This window comes from Protopterus annectens, chromosome 3.part1, assembly GCF_019279795.1.
Source record: "Protopterus annectens isolate FY-2018-M chromosome 3.part1, PAN1.0, whole genome shotgun sequence".
Classification (NCBI taxonomy): Eukaryota; Metazoa; Chordata; order Ceratodontiformes; family Protopteridae; genus Protopterus; species Protopterus annectens.
In genome coordinates this window covers 88,112,893-88,133,334 of record NC_056732.1, presented here as the reverse complement: position 1 = coordinate 88,133,334, position 20,442 = coordinate 88,112,893, and the positions used below count along the sequence as shown (strand labels likewise).

The following is a 20,442-nucleotide window of genomic DNA, read 5'->3' as shown; positions in this document are numbered from 1 at the left end:
ACAGAACTTCACTTTTTTCCTAAATAAAAGCTAATTCTTGTAGCATTTTAGTTGCTTATTCTGTTTCTTATAACATTTAGGTGTTTTAGATACAGAATAACTGTTTTATTCAACTAATATATAAAATACAGGAAATGATTTTGTCCTAAAATCTCAGGACATTTGCCATTTTTTCAATTTTTTTTGCAGGACACAACTACCCAAAAAGGGACTGTCCCTCGCAAAGTGGGACAGGTGGTAACCCTAGCTTACCTATTTTCAGTTACAGCAGTACTGACTAGGGTCGTGACTGAAAAGGCTTCAGCGTTCCGGCTCATGAACCTATAAAATAAATCCGCAATCAAGAATGTGCTAATTTGGAAAGTGAACAGATAGTCTTGCCCGATTATATTATGTAGAGACTTGCAAACTCGTGCCACTCCGAATTTAAGGCTGCGCGCTCTGCCACTGAGCTAAAAAAACCTGCCCACCTTATTGGTAATATATTTCTCCCGTTGGAGATTAGCAGTACCATATCTCATGCACGAGGCGCGCTCTCTCGAAAGGCTCCGCGGTCACTTTGCTTGCGCGTGCCACAGACGCGCGGGCATTCATTTCTTGTCACTTCGGTGTGAATGTGACGCGCATTTAGGGGGGAGGGACCCAAGAGACGAACGAGCGTGTGATGGTGCATTTGTCTGTATTACTGTCGCTGGTTCTGTGATTTTTTTTTCCAAGTACTGGAGTCTTCATCTGTTTGCTAATCAAGACACCGTGGTACTTGTAACAGGGGCAGCCGTGTAGGCTATCCTTATTTAGCTGGACCGTGGCGACAGCCGCTGTTGTATGTATGCATGGTGACCGCGTTCGTCCCTAAGCAAGAATGGATTTTATTGCTGTATCGGAAGGTAGCCTGGCTTTTAATGTTGGGTTAACATCTGATTGAGAAACACTGCCGAATCACTGTCACTGTTCAATCTCACCGGGGATAGGACAGTCTTTCTATTCAGAGGGCTTAACGCTTTTCCACTACAGTTTGCAAGAGACCAATCCCGGGTTTGACCAAAAAAAAACCCTCCTTTGATTTTTTTGTGACTTTCAGGTGGACAAGTGATTTACTTTGCATTATTTGACTTGGTGGGAAAATGGAGGCTGTTATAGAGAAGGAATGCAGTGCGCTCGGGGGTCTCTTCCAGACCATCATCTGCGACATGAAGGTACTAAAATTTCATTCAGCTGTTCTCCCTTCCTTAGCATACCGATACACACACACAGGCATGTAGGAACTGGTGTTGGACTTAAATCTGAACAATAAGTCCGTTGCCACAGGGTGCCGTTATGCACGGTTAGAGAACACCCATAGGTGTTAGAATACAGTACGGGAGAGGACAACACGGTCGTGGTATTTGTGTTTGTGTTGTGCAGGTTCATGAGCAGGAGTCGGCTGTTGCTTAGCAGTCTGTCAGACATCTGCTGTTGAAAATACTGCGGAATTATAAAAGACACTGTACCCTTTACATGTCCAGCCACAACAAAGGCTGGTATTTGCAATAGGTTTTGCATATAGTCACCAGTTGTTTTGTTAGCAAGACTGCATTGCATGGACTGAGTGGCCGAGTATGTGATGTTCATGGTGCAGTTTTATGCTTATCACAGTTGTCACATGTATTGTTCCTTACATGACAGGCTTAAAATGTTGTACCGGAATGCGGTTTTTGAAATGGAGACGAGGTTGCTATGTTGGAAACGAGATACCTTGCGATCACATTGCACTGTTATGTTTTGTTTCAGTCTTATTTTCCAAGAAAATGATACGGAACACTTTTACTGAATGCAGGATTAGGTAGGGTAAACGTATACAGAACCAGGTAACGAATCCCATTGAGATCAGGCGGCGTTGGGCCTGAATTATTATGTGCGCAGTGTACACTGAGCACCAGCTCATTTTAACAAGCAGTTTTCTAGGAGATGACCTCTTTTCAGAGGTCACAGTACAAAGTATTTCATTTAAATGTAGTTGCAGTAGCCTAGAGACTCTTGCACATCATTTCACTTGCGTAGAACAGGCAATGCACCATGTGAGGGATTCCTGCATGTACACCTGCTCGTATTAGAAAACAGTGCAACCAGTGTTGTAGTATAAAGAAGTCCAGGTTACAGTTCTGCAAAGTAAAGGCAACTGCATTATTGTTACATCTTTTTTATCATTATGCATACTACTATTTTGATTCAGTTATATTAGACTACTAGGCTGTGGTTAGAATCACGTCTTTCTATGTAAATGACTGCAAACTGCAGTCACCTGCTTCACACGATTTCCATGTAAGGTCTGCATTCTGTATACGTACAGTCTTTTGTTTGATGCATAACATTACATTATAAAAAGAGTGGGGATGTTTGGCAGATTATGGAAGTTTCTGATCAGTTCTAGAGTATAGGGATGCTGTTAAAATATTTTCTAATGGTTTTTAAGTTTTATTGAGTAGGCCTGGCTCTTAAGGATTTGTTAACAACATTTAATGAAGCACAAGACTGCGCATACAAAGACCTGACTGATTTGTCTTGGTATCTTTGCACATCTTTTAGCATGTACCAGCAGGGTGGGCATTGTCCAGTATGAAGAAGGTGTGGAAGGTGTTGAATGGACCTGGAAGGCTGCTTCTAAACAACTGAGTCCATGTTTTTGGGCAGAGTAGTGACTGAGAAGTAAAGTAGTAGTAATCCAGAAATGTAGAGAAGCACTCCTCAGGCTGTGTCCACTTATGGTACTGTTGTTGAAAAGTAAATAGCACCACATTTGTTTTTCTCACAGTTAATGATATATGCTGTTGTAATGAGGATGCCCAACCTTTAAGAGATTATTTGTAGATCTGACTGAGCTTTTGATGCCGTTGAGCGCACTCACTGCAACAGCTGTAGTCAAAAATCAAGTGGCTCTCTAACTACTTTACAAATGAACTGGTGTTTGTAAAATCGTAGTGCATCCTTCCATCTTTCATATTGTGTTTAATGTTTCTCAGAGGGTTGTTCTTGACTTTTTCTTTTTTTTTGTCTTTATTGATTCCTTATCTTGGATTTTATCTGTGCTATTGATGTCTTCATAAATATGCATATAACGTATTCATTTTTAAAAGTGCCTGTTGCTGATGATTTTAATACTTAAGTAAATGATAGTCTAATGTAAGCAGTTTTTCAGTTACAGAAAATAACATTTTTTTTTAAACACCTTTATTGCATTATCACCTGGTGGTAGTGGTGGTAGGCAATCTTACATTTTTATAAAGCAAACAAACTGTATTAACAAGCTCATATTTGCAAACATTGTACATCACATATATCCTTTATACAATATTATAAACCCGACATTACACAAGAGGTTCAATTCGTGCCTACTCTTAAGCGTTATTCCTCCCCCAAAACACTTTTCTGCATGTTTTGTTCCCACAATTTCCATTTTTCTCTAAGTAATTTGAGCCTACCCTTTTGTAAAAATCCCACTTCCTGTTGTTTTATCTCTGTTAAAATATCCACTACTTCAAGTGTAGTTGGTTTAGATTTTGATTTCAGTTTTCTAGAAATTACGTTTATCGCAACCACCAGAATTAAACGTAACAAAACCTTAATATGTCTAGGCGATTCATATCCTGTATCCCGGCTCAAAAGATTTCCTTAGTTGCACTCAATTGCTCAACCAGTATTCCTGATAGAGTACTATGCAGGGAATTTTTAAAGTCTGACAACAAATTGCACTCCAAAAACATACTCTTTGGGACAGGTGCATGGCTACTACAGGTACTAACAAAACGCACATAACAATCCTCCCCTTCCATAAAGGTGGAAGAAGTTTATACCTTTAACTAAGTAGCCACCTAGGTTCTGAACTTTGTCCAATGCTTAAGTCACCAGTATGCATGCTTAAGTGTGTCTGCACATAAATGCCTGTCATGTTATAGACACTTTGCTGTCACCTAAAGAACTGCATTGCTAATAATAACTTTCAGACAGATTTGGGTATGCCATATTTAATGACTGACTTTTCGTTGGCTGTTGACACCCCAAAGTTATAAACACTTGAGGATTGCAGTTTGGTATTTATCTTCCCGTCTGCAAAGATAGAGCATGAGTGTATCATTTTAAGCAGGTCTAATTTGCTGGTCATCTTCTCAAATGTTAATTTGTTGTTGCTGCGCAGTCTCCTTTTTTACACTTTGAAACACAGGTACATTTTCCCCATTCATAACACAGATTGGTGGTGGTGGTTATGAGTAACCGCAGTCTCCAGTCCTCAGAAACATCTTCAAACCCATCGTCAAAGCCTGTTCATTGATGAACCCTTTGTGCTCATGTCTTTTTAATTTCTGCAGGCACCTGGTCTTTCATTGTAACCTCACCAGCACATGCACCTTTGCTGATATTCTGTATTTTTTGTCACGTACTTTTTCACGTATGATTGTCATAAGCTTATCCTACTTTTTGTGTATAGTCCAAAGTTGTTTTAGGCATAGAAGTTCAGTGTTCTGACTGTTTAATTTTCACGTATGTTTGTTTAAATTTATATAGTGGTTTCCTACTTTGGCAGAGGTCATGAATGAAAAAAGGTGTAAAGCGTTATATCATCTACATAATTAACAAAAAAATACTACACCACACAGTATTGAGGGCAGCTGATTTTTTTAATGGAAAACAACTTAGTTTTTGTCTAGTAGTCTAGACCAGAAGTGCATTTTGTCCAGTCTATGTGAAACTGCCTCTGCTTTCCACGAGGAGGCTAACCAGAAGGAGGAAGAAAACAGGGTGGTCATAGTGTGACTGTCTCTGGGACTCTGTCTTTTTACCTCAGGATGTTGTACACACATCTGTTGTTGTCTTTCTGTAACATTCCAAGAAGTCACTTTAGATTATGTCATGTATTTTTTTTTTTTTTTTTGTAGCCCTTCAGTTGGGAAACCAGTTAGGTGGGCCATTTTTAGAATAGGTTATATTCTAATAATCCCAAATCTGTGTTAGCTCCACAGATGTGATGCAGAGTTTAAGTCAAGGTTCTGAATGTATTCTTTGGTGACATTAGTGCTGTCTTTCAAGGCATTTGTAGATACGCCATTATAAGTTTAGACATAGTTATATCTTAAAGTTGTCAATTTACAAATCATGACAAACTACAGAAGAGTGGGCAGGTTTCAGAGTCTGCATGGAATATGGGGTTCCTCAACTAAGATGTGGGGATGCCTGTGATTCTCCCTTTTATCTCTCTAGGATGTTTGAGCTTGCTTGTTTTAAGTACTGGAGGATGGCTAGGAGTGGTTGGCAGCATCTACACAAGACTGTCAGTATAAGTTCTTTAACAGCTGTGTGTTCCTGAACAGCAGGTGGAGTGTGTGGCATGATAGAAGTGTTTCTAAGAAAGTCTTGGGTTGTTTGTCTCTCCGGTGCTACTTTAAATTTGTGTGGTTCATACAGTATTTGCTTGCTTTGAATATTCATAATTTATGATGGGCTAATTGTAATCCCTCCATTAAAGGGTGGGTGTGAGTGTTACTTAATGTGAGAGTATGAGACTTAAATGGTGAGTTTATGCATACCAAAGCATACCTATGACTTCCTCTTGACAAAAGTAAGTATAGAGATGCACACATATGTAAGTATGTATATATATATATATATATATATATATATATATATATATATTATTTATTTATTTTATTTTACATTTGTTGACCGGGATAGTCCGACAGGATATATGTCCATTTTCAGCGGAGGCCCAGGGAGAAAAGTTCCACATACCAAAAAAAAAAAAGACAATACATGCATCATTGAGTGATAAACTCAGGCATACATGTTTAGAAAAAATATAGACAAAGAATACAGACAGATATCATTATACACAATGTGCAGACTTACATATGATTACAGAGACATATCAAAAATGTGAACAAAGAATACAATCAGATATCATAATTCACAATGCTTAGACATTCAAATGCTATGAGGCATAGATACATGGCTAAACAGCAGGTTGGGTAGCAAAACATGTATTTGTGAAGTTGTTAGTCAGGTTTAGAACAAGAGCACAGCCAGTGAGATGTGAGGTATTTTTTGAGTTCTCTTTTAAACAGGGGTAGTGAGGTTTCCTTGGTAACGGTAGTAAGGAGTAGATTCCAGATTTTACCGGTTGAGTTGGCAAATATGGCATCGCCTGCCGAGTTGTTGGATTTTTGGGTCAGTATTATTAGTTTATCAGCTGAGCTTAATGGCCTGGGGGCACTATGAGGGGGTGAGAATATTTTTGAGGGCAGGGTTGTTATCAGGTTGATGGAGTATTTTATGCGCTACTATAAGCTGGTTGAACTGTAGAAGGGTAGGATACTCTAGCTATCCCAGAGCTTTGAAGTTCTGGCAATGATGGGTCCTAAACGCCATGCCAGTAGCGAATATGGCTATATGATTGTAACATCCTGATAATTTGTTGAGATTGGTTTTGGATAGGTTGGTGAGTACTGGGGAGGCATACATAAGGGTAGAGAAGAGGTGTGACCTTGCAATAGCTACCCTAGCTTGGGGGGTGAGGAAAAGTTTGACTCTGTATAGGGAGCCAAGTTTTTTGTTGATGGACTTAATAGTGTGATTTACATGTTTATCAAATTTAAGGTTGTTGTCTATTATTACGCCTAGAAGCTTTGTATGGTCATCAGGGGAGATGATGGTGCCATTGCTAGATTTGATGTTGAAGGAAGGAGGAGAAATTTTACGGTTGGGGGGAAAAGTAGTAGCTTGGTTTTGTTAGGATTTAGAAGCAGGGGACGATTAGCTAGCCATGTTTCTACCGTGCTGAAAGTGGTCTGGGTGAGGGTTAGTAGTTGAGGAGGGGGAGCATATTAACATTGAGTTATCCTCCACAGCCACCCTCCAGTCAGCTGAGGTTGTTCCTACAACTCCTATCACAACTGGTGGACCCCAGCCATAAACAAACCCTACAACAAGAGGAGAAAGCTACTACATGACAGAGCAAAATCCCTAAAAGGGAAGGCATCTGTGATCAATACTAGCAAAAAACTACGATCACTCATAAAATAATCCAAGGTCAACTTTGAGAGAAAAATCGCTAAAGACACAAAAGACAATCATAAGGCCTTCTTTAGCTATGTTAGAAACCTGGGTGGAAACTCCCAGATATGCTCAGAATTAGTCCAGAATGATACAAAAATCACTGAACCCACAGACATTGCCAGCATACTGGCAGACAGGTTCAGTGCTAATTTCTCCCCTCCCTCCCCCCCAAAAGGAGAAATATCTATCCCACCAGAGTCTAGCCTCCCAAACATCTCGGATGCCCAGGTGAGAGCTGCTCTCTCTAAAGCAAAAAACACAGCATCAGTGGGACCGGACGGTGTCCCCGGCTGTGTGCTACACGAACTCAATAAGGAACTAAACCCACACATAAGGCTGCTGTTTAATCTTAGCCTTACTACAGGATACGTACCCAAAGAATGGCGTACGGCAACTGTGGTCCCACTCCACAAAGGCGGTGCTTCTACGGACCCTGGAAATGACCGCCCCATAAGCTTGACGAACCTTGTCTGCAAAGCTATAGAGAGGATCATAATGGAACTCATAAATAAAGACATTGGGGACCTACAGACACTGGATCCTACCCAATTTGGCTTTGTCAAGTGCAGATCCTGCCTCTTGAACTTGGTCGACTTTTTCGAAACAGTCACTAAGGCCATTGATGAGGGTAAGGCAGTTCACACAGCCTACCTTGACCTAGCAAAAGCGTTCGACACAATACCCCACTCGGGCATCATAGAAAAGCTCACCAGCTTAGATGTAAACCCATATGTCACAAGATGGGTTGCAAACTGGCTCAAGGACAAAACCCACAGGGTTAGAGTTGCTGGTGCCATGTCAGACCCTAAGCCGGTCACGAGCGGTGTTCCACAGGGCTCAGTCCTGGGCCCCCTCTTGTTCGACATTTATTTTTCTGAAGTGCAGGCAAACATAGGGGGATTGTGGCTGACAAAATTTGCAGATGACTGCAAAATGGGCACCATAATTGACACTCCATCAGACACAGACATCCTCCAGAGAGGTCTCATAGAAATGGATAACTGGTGCCAGAGCCATGGCCTTAAGCTAAATGCCAAAAAATGTATAGTCATACCCTTTGGGAAAAACAAGGTAACCCCTAATTACCACATAGGTGGTAATCCATTAAACACGGAAGAAGTTATCAGGGATCTGGGGACCCAAGTTGACAGTAACCTCTCTTTTGACACTCACATTGCCAAAGTGGTTAGGAAGACCTTCTACATTGCCCACCTGATCATGAAGGGATTCACATCCAGATCAGGAGAGGTCATTGTACCCTGTACTCTTCACTTATCAGACCAATGATTGAGTACAACGCCCCATTCGAATGTACCTTACCCGACACCTGCAGCAGTTGGAAAGACCCCAAAAGTTCCTCACCAAAAGGATAAAGGGGCTCAAACATATGTCATACGCTGCCCGACTGAAGAAACTCCAGCTCTATTCAGTCGCATACCGTCTGCTCAGAGGTGATCTGTGCCTGACATACAAGGCCATGTCCAACTCGGAATTAATGGACATGCTTCACCTCAAAAAATCCAAATCCACCAGAGCCACGAGAGCAAGAGACTTAAACCTCAACACGGATATAAATAGGACGTGCTGGAGGGACAGATTCATCACCCAGAGACTCCCTACACTATGGAACAGAATCCCAGTCCATGTGAGGCAGAGCCCCTCACTGACTCTGTTCAAGAGAAATCTTGACGAGTGGATGGGAGATCGTAGGTTTACCCCGGGAATCATCTCTGTGTCACTGCTGGACAGAGGCACAGCAAACTAATGGGTATAGTATTCTCATCCTAAGGGGTGGTGAAAGCCACACACACTCTGGCTAGGCTTATAAATGCCCTAGGGCAGATAGCCTAGTATGAACCTATGAACCTATCTGCATATTGGATGCAGGTGGCTCCTGGGATGGTGGTGTGCAGATCACTGATAAAGATAGAGAAAAGAAGGGGACCTAGTATGGACCACTGTGGGACACCTAGGGTTAGACGAAGTTGGGATGACAGCTTGCTCTGTCATAAGACAGCCTGCTGTCTACCGTTTATGTAGGAGTGAAACCATTGTATTGCGTGTTGGTCTAAACCAATGGTTTGTAGGGTACTGAGCAGTAGCTGAATGTTGACCATATCGAAAGCTTTTGAGAGATCTAGGAAGAGTGCTGAAGATAGTTTGATGTTGTTACGATGAAGATTGATGACATTAGAGAAAGATAGGAGAGCCGTGTTGGTACTGTGGAATGGCCTAAAGCCGTGCTGAGAGTCAGCAAGCTTTCTGTTTTGAATAAAAAAGTGCATAATTTGTTTGTGTATGCATCTTTCCATGATTTTAACTAGTGGTGAAAGAATGGCTATAGGTCTAAAGTTAAGTAATTCTATGGAACTACCTGCTTTATTGAGAGGTATAACATGATATTTTCCATATTGCTGGGATGGATCCCTCTGAGATGGATCTGTTAATCAGAACAGAAATGGGAAGTGCTATGGCATCAGCTGCTTTTTGAAGATACTCAGCTGGGAGGTGGTCAGCAGCTAGTGTAGTAGGTTTTAGCTTTTTGAGTAAGGTCCGTATATGTATATATATATATATATATATATATGTGTGTGTGTGTGTTTGTTTGTGTGCCCATGTATTTAGTTTTATATATATATATATATATATATATATATATAGATATAGTTTTAAATAATTATATATCTATCTATATAGTTATATAGCTAAAACACACACACATACGTGTCTCACATTAGTTTACCCAATAAATTAGGTGGGGGTAATGTGCCCCAAGCTAGAATTTTCTGGCACACAGATAGATTGGCTACCGTATTTATTAAGTACATAATTAAGTAATTATTTACATTTTGTTGCCTGGGTTAGTCACAATATTTTGCACAGCAGCTCCAGTAGTAGTCTGCTAGATTCTGAAATTGAGTGGTAAGGAAAAGCTGGAAGTCGAAACACTGTGGCTGGGGAATAGCAAAAACAACCAGTTGGAACTTTACAGCTTTGGTTGCACTCTTCACAAATCCATGCCCAACAACCAAACTGCTGTCTTTCAGCACCCTGTATCTTTGAAAGCTGTTGTAGAATAATTTTTATGTGTGATTTATAGAAATGAAGGGTGTGTACGAAGTGTTTAATATTAAATAAATCTATCTTCACAGGTGCAGGCAAGCGTGTATAACTTTGTTGTGTGCTTGATATTACTGAAGTCAACCTTTTATTTGAGACTTTGGAACATTCCAGGCATGCAGTGCATAAACTCTGCCAGGCACCAGAATATGTGACTACATCATAAATCACTCTGTCCTGAACATTTAAGTTGTACCAGAAATGCTTTCTGCTGTCATTTTAAAGATAGCCTCTGTTGCTGTACTTCACTTGATGTGTGTAGTATTTGTGTAGTGCAAAAGAATGGAAGACACTTATTTCACTGAATTGCACTTCTGAAACGCTTATAATTGTGCTATACAGTTGAGCTACTATATTTTTGCACTGTTATAAAGCTTTTTTTATTGTTTCACTGCATTTATGTACTGTTTTAAACTGTTTTAACATTACTTAACTGTAAACTGCTTTTTCATACTGAGAGTTGTATTTTCTGTTTGTGAGTGCTCTATCTGAACTTTTCTGTGCATTTTTGTCTGTTAAAAGCATTCTCGAGTCTGCTCCTTGATCTGTTTAAAACTTTCATTTAGTGGCTACAGCTAGGAACTGTAATTTTTCCCACCCACCCTAGTGTTGTGTGTTCTTATACTTGGTGGCTTTGCAGTTGCCCGCCCATACTGTATATTTGATCTGTGACACTCCTCCCAGTCTAGTGTCATTAGTTCACTCAATCTAATAGAGAACATTTGTGAAGGCCAACCCACTCAGATTCTTAACGTTGAATTAACTTCTGTTCCAGCTTTCTCCATTTCCACTTTACTGGAAAAAAAAATCTAAGCTTGCTTCCCCCCTTTCCTGTGGCAGGTCAGATACGGATTTGCTGTGTCCAGGACTGTTTGTGAGCTCCTAAGCCCCCCCCCCCTTAACTGGGGTTAAACTATTCCTGGCGCCATAAAGTCTGTTTTTCAAAATTTCCCTTGCAACTAGCCAGCTTTTTAGTTTTAGCACTCATCTGTTTCTTTGATCCCAGCACTTGTTCAGAACTCATTGTAAGCACTAAATAAGTTACAAATTACTACAGCACTCAACTTTCCTCACTTGTCTAGAGGAAAACAGTTTTTAGTACTTAATAAATAAGCACCTATTCAGGCATGTCTAAAGGTCAGCTCCCGGTGTTTTCTCCTGTCTGCCTGATGAATCTGGGCATCTTGGGACAATGCAGCAATTGCCTCATGTACACAGACAACCCTCTCCTCCTACCACCCAACACTACGACCTTTGAGAGATGCACTTATATAGCCAAACTGGAAGCAAAGCTCTCTTTACCAAAGACTGGCCTAGACAGTCAAGAGAAGAAAGTAAACACTTGCACCGCACCACACATCACATAGTCCCTCAAAACCTACACCACCAAAACACACACACAGAACCACAACACACACACCTACTTTCGCGGAGGCTCTCAGTACTAATCTGCCCAAACAACAGAGACCTCCAAAGCAGAAATGCAAGCAACCTCCACCCCCCAACACAACCCAAATGACACATAGCCCACATACTCATTGTGCCACTCAACTACAGCCCATAAGGCATAACGTACCCAACACTCTAGTCATATGTGACTCTATAGTCAGGCACACTGATGTTCCACTCACCAGGCTAAACAAGGAAAAAGTTACTGTCAGCTGCCTGATAGGTGCCAGGATCTGCCACATAACGCACGCACTCAGGTCACTCCACAACAAGTACAAATATGACTCTGTCATTCTCCATGTTGGTGTGAATGACCTGAGACGTACCTCCCTGGACTACATGAAAAGAGACATGGAGGAGCTCTCTGATCTTGTAGCCCAGGCCGGTATGACCCTAGCCCTGAGTAGCATCCTGCCATCACCCAGAATGACACCACAGTACAAGGGCAAAATGATTGACTTTAACAATTGGCTAAGCTTCTGGTGTCATTCTAAGGGAATCCAGTATCTGTCTGCCTGGGATGACATGATCGACAGACCACGCTGCTTTGCCAGAGATGGCCTGCACCTGTCGCCCTTGGGATTCCGGATACTGGCAAAGGCTCTTGCCACCTCTATAGTGCCTTTTTTAGGCAAGGTTCAAATGACAAATTCACCAACGTAACAGGTACAAACAAGCAAAATCTGAGGGTAATGCTACTCAATGTTAGAAGTCTAAACCTCAAAATGCACTCACTCAAGGCACTCCTTAAAATGGAGAACATTGACATCTATGCAGTGACAGAGACCTGGTTCAAAGCTCCAGAGAGCACCCCTGCATTACCAGGCTATAATTCATACCACACCTTTCGGCCACCAAATACAGACCAAAACACAAAGGTGGAGGCCTGTCCATATTCATTAAGGATATCCACACCTCCAGGCTAGTTGCTCAGAAAATGCATCCGAGATTGTCCAAGTTCATCTAACTCTGGGCAAAACCGCAATCCAGATTGTAGCTTGCTACAGACCCTCCACCATGCCCCAGGATTCCCACTCCTCTTTTCTTGATACACTGGAAAATATTAAGGTACAACCCAACACTCTAATATTGGATGATTTCAATTACCCCACCATTAACTGGGAAAACTACTCACGTACCAACTCTTTTGCTCAACGTTTTCTGGAAATCATCAATTCTAATGCTTTGGATCAACTTATCCACACCCCCACCAGAGGCAGCAATATCCTAAACCTGGTCATCACCAACATGGGTGACCGGTGTTCCACACCAGAGGTCAGCTCCTCGTTGGTCAGATCCGACCACAAGCGAATCACCCTAGACATCCATATCCCGCTCCCACCCCCCATTAGGAAAACAACCGTAAAAAATTTCTCCAAAGCCAACTTCACGCTTCTTAAGACAGAAGTGGCAAACTTCATGACACCCATGCAGATGGACAATAGAGGTATGACTGCTGAATCCTACACAAATGCACTTTATAAGCACTTACACGAGTGCATGGATTGTGCTATCCCTAACAGAACCAAGATGCTATCCTCCAAAAAAAGGAAGCCAATCTGGTGGTCTTCTGCCATAAACAAACTCTATAACAGAAGAAAGAAACTGTTGCAAAAAAGAGTAAAATCCCACAATTGGAGGAACTCCCTGGTCAGCCTCAGTAAGAAGCTGAGATCCCTCTTAAATTCCTCCAAAGCTAGTTATGAAAACACAATTGCCACTGATTCTAAAGACAACCGCAAAGCATTCTATAGCTATGTCAAAAATCTCAATGGCAACACTCAGATCTGCTCTGAGTTACAGCACAATGACACTAAATATACAGAACCAACTGATATTGCCAACATCCTGGCAGATAGGTTCAGTGCTAACTTTATCCCCCTCTCACCCCCTAAAGGGCCCATCTTTATACCGGAAGAATGCAAAGTTCCTGTAATCACGGCTGCAGAAGTAAGAACTTCACTCTCCAAAGCCAAGAACACAGCATCCATGGGACCTGACAACATCCCAGGCTGCCTTCTACATGAACTACAGAATGAACTAGCACCCCACCTAAGTACCATGTTCAATCATAGCCTCACATCAGGCTTTGTGCCCATTGAATGGCACACCGTGACAGTTATCCCACTCCACAAAGGGGGGGGGGGCACAACAGACCCTAGGAACTACCGCCCCATAAGCCTGACGAGCCTCGTCCTCAAGGCCATGGAACGTATCATCATGGAACTCATAAACAAAGATATTGGAGATCTCCAAACCCTGGACCCCACACAGTTTGGGTTTGTAAAAGGTAGATCATGTCTCCTAAACCTGATAGACTTCTTTGAAGTAGTCACCAAAGCCATAGATGATGGTAAGGTGGTTCATACAGCCTATCTAGATCTCTCCAAGGCGTTCGACGCCATCCCCCACTCTGGAATTATAGATAAACTTACTAAACTAGGTATAAATCCCTATGTTACAAGATGGGTTGCCTACTGGCTTACTGAAAGAACCCACACTGTGAAAGTAGCAGACTCCAAATCAGACTTCAGATCACTGACAATTGGAGTACCACAGGATTCAGTCCTGGGTCCTCTCCTGTTTGGTATCTACTTCTCTGAATTACAGGCTAACACAGAAGGTCTTTGGCTAACTAAATTCGCAGATGACTGCAAACTAGGCGCCATAATTGAAACTCCTAATGATGTGGACAGCCTACAAAAGGGCCTCACTGAGACAGATGCCTGGTGTCAAAGACATGGTCTCAAGCTCAATGCCAAAAAGTGCATTGTCATCCCCTTTGGTAAAAATTCTGTACCCATGAACTACCACATAGGCGGTAGTCTACTTAACACCGAAAGTGTGATAAGAGACCTTGGGACACAGGTGGACAGTAGTCTCTCCTTTGATAATCACATCGCCAAAGTGGTCAGGAAATCCTTCTACATGGCACACCTCATCACAAAAGGTTTCTCATCCAGAAAAAAAGAGGTCATTGTTCCCCTCTACTCATCACTCATTAGACCCATTATAGAGTACAATGCCCCTTTTGGTATGTACCTCACAAGACATCTACAACAACTGGAAAGGCCGCAAAAATACCTCACAAAGAGGATTACTGGCCTCAAACAGATGCCTTACGCAGACCGTCTCAAAAAACTCCAGCTTTACTCCGTCGTATATCGCCTACTCAGAGGCGATCTCTGCCTAACATACAAAGCTATGTCAAACCCAGAGCTGTTGGACATGCTCCACTTAAAGAAATCCCAATCCCTCTGAGCTACACGCTCTAGGGACCTAAATCTTGTCACCACAATAAACAGAACATGCTGGTGGGATAGATTCCTGTCCCAGAGACTTCCCATACTCTGGAACAGACTACCTATCTATGTCAAACAGAGCTCCTCATTAGCACTCTTCAAGAAGAATCTTGATGATTGGATTGGTAATAGGAAATTCACCCCAGGGATCACTTCTGTGGTTCTGCTTGACAGGGGCACAGGAAAATAATTTTCTTGGGTGGCGAAAGCCAGGGTACATTTTTGGCTAGGCTTGTATAGGACCTAGGACCAACAGCCTAGTACCTACCTATGAACCTATATAGTATTTGTGTAGTGCAAAAGAATGGAATATTTATGTATTGCACCCCGTTCGCCAAAATAAATCTCGACATTTTATCACACAGCCAGTCCAACACAATAAACACTGATTGTATAGTGATAGATATATCTTAAACATTGTGGGAGTTCATAGCAGGACATATCTTTTTTTTTTTTTTTTTTGCTGCTTAGTTTTTAAACAGCAGTAGCCACAAATAAGGTACTTTTTCTTTCTAGGTTTTGGAAATTAGAATATTTTGCCATTCAACCTTTTCATGAATAGCTTAGCTAGGCATTAACTAGACATTTTTTAATGTGCCGTCTGAGAAATAGATGGTTCTGATAGGTATAGATCAGTCTGCATGTAAGAACAAAATGTTGTTTGAATGCAGTGAAAGGAATTGGGGTGATGGTTCATTTTCCTGTTTTTATAAAATGCTTTGTGTTTAAGTTCATGTGGTATTGTATTTATGAACACCCACATAAATATATCTACACATACACACACACACGCACATGAGTGTACGTGTTTACATGTATATATATATATATATATATATATATATATATATATATATATAGTATGTAAAACACACATATAATATTTGAAATGTGGGTGGTCCAGTTTAAATTCATCAGACTGATTCTGATCTGTAGCACTGCATGTCTTGTAACAGATGTTAACAGAGCTGTCAGTTTAGAATGATAATGTTAAATACAGTAATTACAGATCTACAATAGCAACATTAAAAAGCAGAAAGCTTCTCTTTGAACATGCGTGGGTCTGCCTTGTAATAAAAGAGGATAGCTTACAGGTTCGATGTTTGCATCCTGGGAACTTGTCCTAAGTTAATTACATGGTTTTAAGTTATTGCTTCTATTAAAAGCAAAAAAGAAAAAAAAAACACAGAAAGACAGGAAAGTAGGGGCTTTTTAAGATCTTTAACATAATTTCAGTAACTGATTGAAAGTTATCACTGTCCTGCTTATTCTGAAGTATAACAGGATATTTGCATTTTGTTTGCTTTTTTATATTTTATTTTTATGTTTGTATGTATGTATTTATTTATTTAAGAAAATGTGTCAGGCAATTTGTCACAGCAAACAGAGAAGTAAACTATGTTATTACATTGCTGATTTAAAAACTGTACCAATGTGTCTTGGAGTAGAATGAACAGCTTTAATTCCTCCCTGATATGCAAAATGTTTTTTTTTAATACTGCATTGTAATTGAAATGTATGTTCTATTTTGAAGAGCAAAAGGGAGTAGTGGGGAATGTGGTGAACAGCTTTGTACTGTAGCAGTTCATAATGAATATTTGTGGGGGTTGGTGATTTTCTGTTTTAATGTAAAATCCTGTTAAAATGTAAATGAATATTTCTGTTTCATGGAAAAGAGGCCACATATATAAATGTATTTCAGTATGTAAACCATTAATTACATAACAGAATTTTAGAAAAACTTGTCACTAATGTTTACAGCTGTGTTAAAGCAGAAAGCAAGCTGATTTTCTGTGAAGGTTAAAAACACTGGTAATCAACTTGCTTGTATGTTTTTAATTCCTAATTGGTTCCAGAATAGGACAAATTGTAATTTTTCTGCATCTTGTTTAGCATCTATAGCATTTGGCATTAGCACCATTAAAAGCATTTGTTTACCCATTGTACTTGGCAGCTATTTGAAGAAGCCACTGTGATTAATGAACATGTCCGAGTCATTCTTTGAAACATGACAAATAGACATGTACGGGTTTAATTGTAGTTTAAAAGTAGTTCCTTTAGGTTTTGTATATTTGGGGTGTGTTGGGGCTTAATGTTAGGCCTGAAATGTGATAATGCTTCCTCAGATTTCCTTTAGCAGGACATGGGCTACTGTGTTTGAACTTCCCAGAATCCTGATGTTTTTATGTGACAAATGATGTACTGGGTACTGGGTCCATTCAGATAATCTTGTTACTGGAGATTAGTTAAGGGTCACACTCAGTAGGTTCATAGCAGTTCATGTAAAACTTCACAAGTTTGCGGCAGGATTGAAACATCGGCTGAGTTAGTGCTTTTGTATTTTTAGTTTTGGAAATTCGATTACTGCTCTAGAGAAACAGTTGCGTGTTTTGTGTTTTGTATGTCTCAAAGCATATGCAAATAAAGGAGGATGGGCAGAATTTTTAGGTATTTTTATTTTACAACAACTAAAGAAATCCAAAAAAAAGCAAAGCTAAAGCATATCATCTTTTACAAGTTTCTAGTTTTCAAAGTTTCATTGTAATTTATGTTTGTAGAGCTGTTTAGGTTTATATTGTGGTATACATATGCTACCTTTTTAGGCTTTTTTACCAGGAACTAAAACTGTCTTGCACTATCCTCTAGCTGATTGTCTGCAGAAATGTACAAAGCTACCCCTAAGATTAAATGTACCATATTCAGCTTTTTAAGCATTCACTTTTGCAAGGTTAATTGTTTCATTTCTTCTGTAATTTGCATGAAAGAAAGTTTATTTTGTATAGTTCTCAAAATTTCTTTGTGGGAAAACTGATGCTGTTGGTAATTAATTTTATACATCTAAACATGTTTGCCTGTATGCATATATGTATACATTTTATAATGTGTATGTGTTTGTGTGTGCGTGTGTGTGTATGTTTGTGTAGATACAGTGTACATGTATATTTATGTAGGTACATGTGGTTATGTGGGTAGGTACGTATGAACTTACATAGTTTTTTGTAGTTTTAGTTGCTATTTTGCCTGTCCCCCACGCATTGTTCCTAAAGAAGGAATTGCTTGCTACATTTGTCCCTCTGAGTGGAGTAACTGGCTAAAAATTGGATTAGAAATCAGGTCTGTAATAGTCTTTGAGTGTCGGCTGGTCAGGAGTGGAGTTACACAGCATTTACTCTGCCTTTCTTTCCATTTTGGGATTTTTTTAAGGAATCTCAGGCAGGGGAGATGATATGTGCTATGATGTGAGAAGTACGTGCTTTTTTTAACTGCTTGTACTCCAGCGTGTCCCACTGAAGAATTGTCCAAAAGCTGTAGAGTCCTTCCTTCCATGGCAGACCTTCAGACTGTCAAAACTCTTATTTCTAAAACTATCTCTTTGACATAATTTATTTTTAGTTGTTTTGATATTTGATAAATGGGTAAGTGCACCAACCCTTTTCAGGCATGATCTGAGACATGAAGGCACAAATGCAGTACAGTGGACACAGCATTTGTGCACAAGTCAGTAAGAATAATACAATGCTATATACAGAAAACATGGTTATTTATAGGTTCATAGATTCATAGAAGGTTACTAAGCTAATGGCCCTTGAGCTTTTACAAGCCTAGCCATGTCGTACCTGTGTTCCCTAATTGTCCATGGTCAGATGGTCTTTATTTGCAGGGAAAGTCTATGATCACCACCGACTGCTCCTGTCCACGAGAAACATGTGTGCCACCCTCAGGGTGAATTTATGGTCTCCCATCCAGTTGTCTATATTGTGCTTAAATAGGGTCATTGAGGAGCTCTGCCTCATGTGAATTGATAGTTTATTCCACAGGAGTGGTGATTTTTGGGCAACATATTGATCTCTCCTGCGTGTTCTTTTGCTGTCATAGGCTAGACTGAGATCCTTGGAGTGAGCGACTCTTGCTCCATTTGATTTGCGGACATGCATCATTTCCATTAGGGCAGGTCAGAGACTGCTCTGTAGGCCAGGCACAAGTCACATCTCAGCAGCCTGTAGGACACAGAGTAGAGTGATAGGGCTTTTAGTCTTTCTATATAGGTCATGTTTTGGAGGCCCTGAATTATTTTGGTGTGAAACTTTTGTGGTTCCTCCAGCTGCTGCAAGTATCTAGTCAGGTACATGCAAAAGGGAGCATTGTACTACGTGGTCTAAGGAGGGTTGAGTACAGAGGAGTTGTAACATCCTTAATCTTAGATGTGATGCCCTTACTTATGAGATGTGCAATGTAGAAGGCTTTCCTTACAACTGTTGACACATGGTGATCAAAGTTTATGTTGCTGTCAACATGTGTTCCCAAATCTCGCACCACTGGGTTTGAGCTTAGGGAGTGTTGTCAATATTGCAATTTGCAGGGACTTCCTTTTAGCCAAAGGAGATAATAATGATTTTTTTTTAGTTTTAGCTTTGGCACCAATCATTTGTCTGTGTAAGCCGCTTTTGTAATATGCTAACATCATTGGGGGGGGGGGGGCTCAATGATTGCGCTCAGTTTGCAATCATCAGCGAACTTGGTAAGCCACAGGCTGTCAGTTTTCACCTGGACTTCTGAAAAATAGATTCTAAACAGTAGACGGCCCAGCACAGATCCTTGTGGCACACCATGGTAACTGGTCTACTAGAAGAGGTGGACTCCCCAACATTGACAGTATGCATTCTTCGGTGAGCCAGGTGGCTACCCATCTAGTGACATATGGGTTAATTCCCAACTGGGAGAGTTTTTCAAAGATACCTGAGTGTGGGGATTGTGTTGAAAGCCTTGGCCAAGTCAAGCTAGGTGGTAGGTACTGTTTTGCCTTCATCCAGGGCTTTGGTGATATTCTGAAAGAAGTCCACCAGGTGTAATAAACATGATCTACTCTTAATGAAGCCAAACTGGGTCGGGTCAAGAGTTTGAATGTCACCTATGTCCATGTTGATAAGATCCATGATGATTCTTTCCATGACCTTGCAGATAAGGCTGGTTAGGCTTATGGGTCTATAGTTCCCAGGGTTGGTTGATGGACACTTTTTGTGTAAGGGGATTACTGTTGCTGTTCTCCCCTTTGCTGGAGCAAAACCAGTGCTCAGGCTGTGGGTAAAGAGAGTGCCAAGTGGATCCACTAGGTCTTGTTTTAGATTGTTTAGTAAGCAGCCTGGGATGGTATCTGTTCCCACAGAGGCCATGTTTTTGGTCTTGGAGAGCATGGATATGAACCGTGCTCTTTGGAGATACTAGGTAGAGGGGTGGTGATAAGTATGCTTTGGGTTGTGTCTGGAGGGGATGGGGGGGTGAAGTTTGCATCAAGAAGTTGGCAATTTCCTCGGGTTCCGTATGAGTGGTACCGTTCGGCATATAGCTGGGCATTCCCTTTCAGATTTCAGACGTAGCTAAAGAATACCTTATGATTATCCTTAGCTAGAGATGTTAATTTAGCCTCGTAAGTAGCTTTAGAGGACTTTACTAGATATTTGATTTGCTTGCTCAAGCTGTGGAGGATATT

At 40.7% G+C, this 20,442-nt stretch overlaps 1 protein-coding gene across 3 annotated transcripts in view; it reads left to right on the top strand.

Annotated features, from left to right (window-relative positions):
* The first annotated feature begins 631 nt into the window (after positions 1 to 631).
* The window catches only part of MTSS1 (MTSS I-BAR domain containing 1), a 1,668,097-nt gene continuing 1,648,286 nt past the window's right edge, over positions 632 to 20,442 (top strand). For 2 of the 3 annotated variants that reach the window (XM_044066600.1, XM_044066599.1), the window contains exon 1: positions 632 to 1,196. In XM_044066600.1, coding sequence (XP_043922535.1) covers positions 1,125 to 1,196 — 72 coding nt within the window. In that variant the 5' untranslated portion in view covers positions 632 to 1,124. The remainder of the gene's footprint in view (positions 1,197 to 20,442) is intronic. The other variant, XM_044066601.1, reaches the window with a different exon arrangement.